This window comes from Selaginella moellendorffii, unplaced genomic scaffold (assembly GCF_000143415.4).
Source record: "Selaginella moellendorffii unplaced genomic scaffold, v1.0 SELMOscaffold_56, whole genome shotgun sequence".
In the NCBI taxonomy this organism is placed as follows: domain Eukaryota; kingdom Viridiplantae; phylum Streptophyta; class Lycopodiopsida; order Selaginellales; family Selaginellaceae; genus Selaginella; species Selaginella moellendorffii.
In genome coordinates this window covers 84273-85897 of record NW_003314317.1, presented here as the reverse complement: position 1 = coordinate 85897, position 1625 = coordinate 84273, and the positions used below count along the sequence as shown (strand labels likewise).

General features: G+C 54.3%; 1 protein-coding gene across 1 annotated transcript; it reads left to right on the top strand.

The window, feature by feature from the left end:
- The first annotated feature begins 290 nt into the window (after nucleotides 1–290).
- LOC9654007 lies at nucleotides 291–899 on the top strand. The gene has a single exon (XM_024688022.1). It carries the CDS (start codon nucleotides 291–293, stop codon nucleotides 897–899), a length of 609 nt encoding a protein of 202 aa, XP_024543790.1.
- Nucleotides 900–1625: the final 726 nt, after the last annotated feature.

Here is a 1625-nt window from a genome sequence, read left to right as displayed (position 1 = left end):
GCGGCTCGATCGATCGTCACAGGGCGCGAATGGAGGTTCTATAGATTTCTTGATCGATTGCGCTTCCGAAATCTCCACGAATCACGGTTGGTCTCCGCGAATTCGAGACGACCGTGCGAGAATATCGGCTTCCCGCGATTTGCCGCTGCGATTCGTCCCTTGATCGCGCCGAAATCTTGCTGCTCTCTCGAAATCTCCGATCGTCGTGGCAATCTCTGGCATAGTTCTTGAAGATCGCGGCGAGATCTCTGTCCGAGTTCCTTTCCGTGGAGGGACTCCTTCCCTCTCCCATGGACGACTACTACATCGAATTGCTCAAGAGCCACCTCTTGCCGCCGCTAGGCACCATGATGAGGAACGCTGATCTGAGCGTCACGGAACGGGGGAAGGCGATCAAGAATCTGGCCGACGGATCGCTTGCCATCACTGGAAGCGGCGCGGGGTGGAGCGCCGCGCTGGGCGATCAGCTCCAGCAACAAGATCCACCCGCCGCCGCCGCCGCCGCCGCCGCCGGGTCGAATCTCTCCTCCTCGGGCCGGAGATTTCCAGCGCTGCTGCGGGTCGCGCGCTCGTCCAAGCGAAAGATTTGCCGGCGGCTGAGGCATCGCAGTATTCTCAAGGCCGCGGCGCGCCAGGTTCGTGCCAGCCGATGCCAGGGACGATTGAAGCGCAGGATCATGCAATCCCAGCAGCAGCGACGATCCAGCAGGGACGACGAGCAGACGATCCAATCTCGTGTCAAGGCATTGCAGGGATTAGTTCCCGGCGGACACGACATGAATTGCTCGGTCCTCCTGGGCGAGGCCGCCGACTACATGATGTTCTTGCGGTTCCAGGTGGGCGTGCTACAATCGGTGGCGGCGGCGATCGAGAGCCAGCAGCAGCCACGAGCAAATTAGAGTCACTGTGGGGTTTAGCAACGAGGGTGGTGGATTGGCGACGATCGATTCGTTCTAGAGTCTCTCCTTTCCGCCTCTCTTTTATATCATCTCGCACAAAAGGAACCAGCCGCTGGCTACTTTCGGACGAGAACTCGAGCGAAGGCGAGCGAGAATCGTCTCGTCCCGCGGTCGTGCGTGATCTTCACAGCTGCATGCGCAGGCAGAGCACGCTCTCATAAATTCCTACGCGGCTGTGAGCTTATACGGGCCTTGCGTATAAGACAAGTACACGATGAATGCTGCAGCCTCCAAAAGACAAAAAAAGGGATGAAGCAGGCAGCGGAATTCGCAGTTCACATGGATGTAGTTAAACATTGATGGAAAAATTTGGCAAGTATCAGAAATCTTAAAAGGTGTATGTAAATTATGCCTGATCTTCAGGTGAATTACGTAACTTGATCCTCTGTATACGTACATCCTGATTGGCTGCGTGGGTGGATTGATTCTTTCCCAACTTTAAATTTCATGTACATTGTGGAGGGGTTGTTTTTATGTGACATCAAGAGGCACACATGGGCCACCTTGGAAAAAAGGAAGATGTGGGAAAGAGAGTGGAGGGAAGTGGGGAAAGCATTGCACTGCTCAATTGTTTGCCAAATGGGAGTGGCATATTTGTGTGCCCTATGAATATGTTGTTTTGATAGTCTTGTGGTACCCAATGTCAAGCATTATAAGACTACTGAC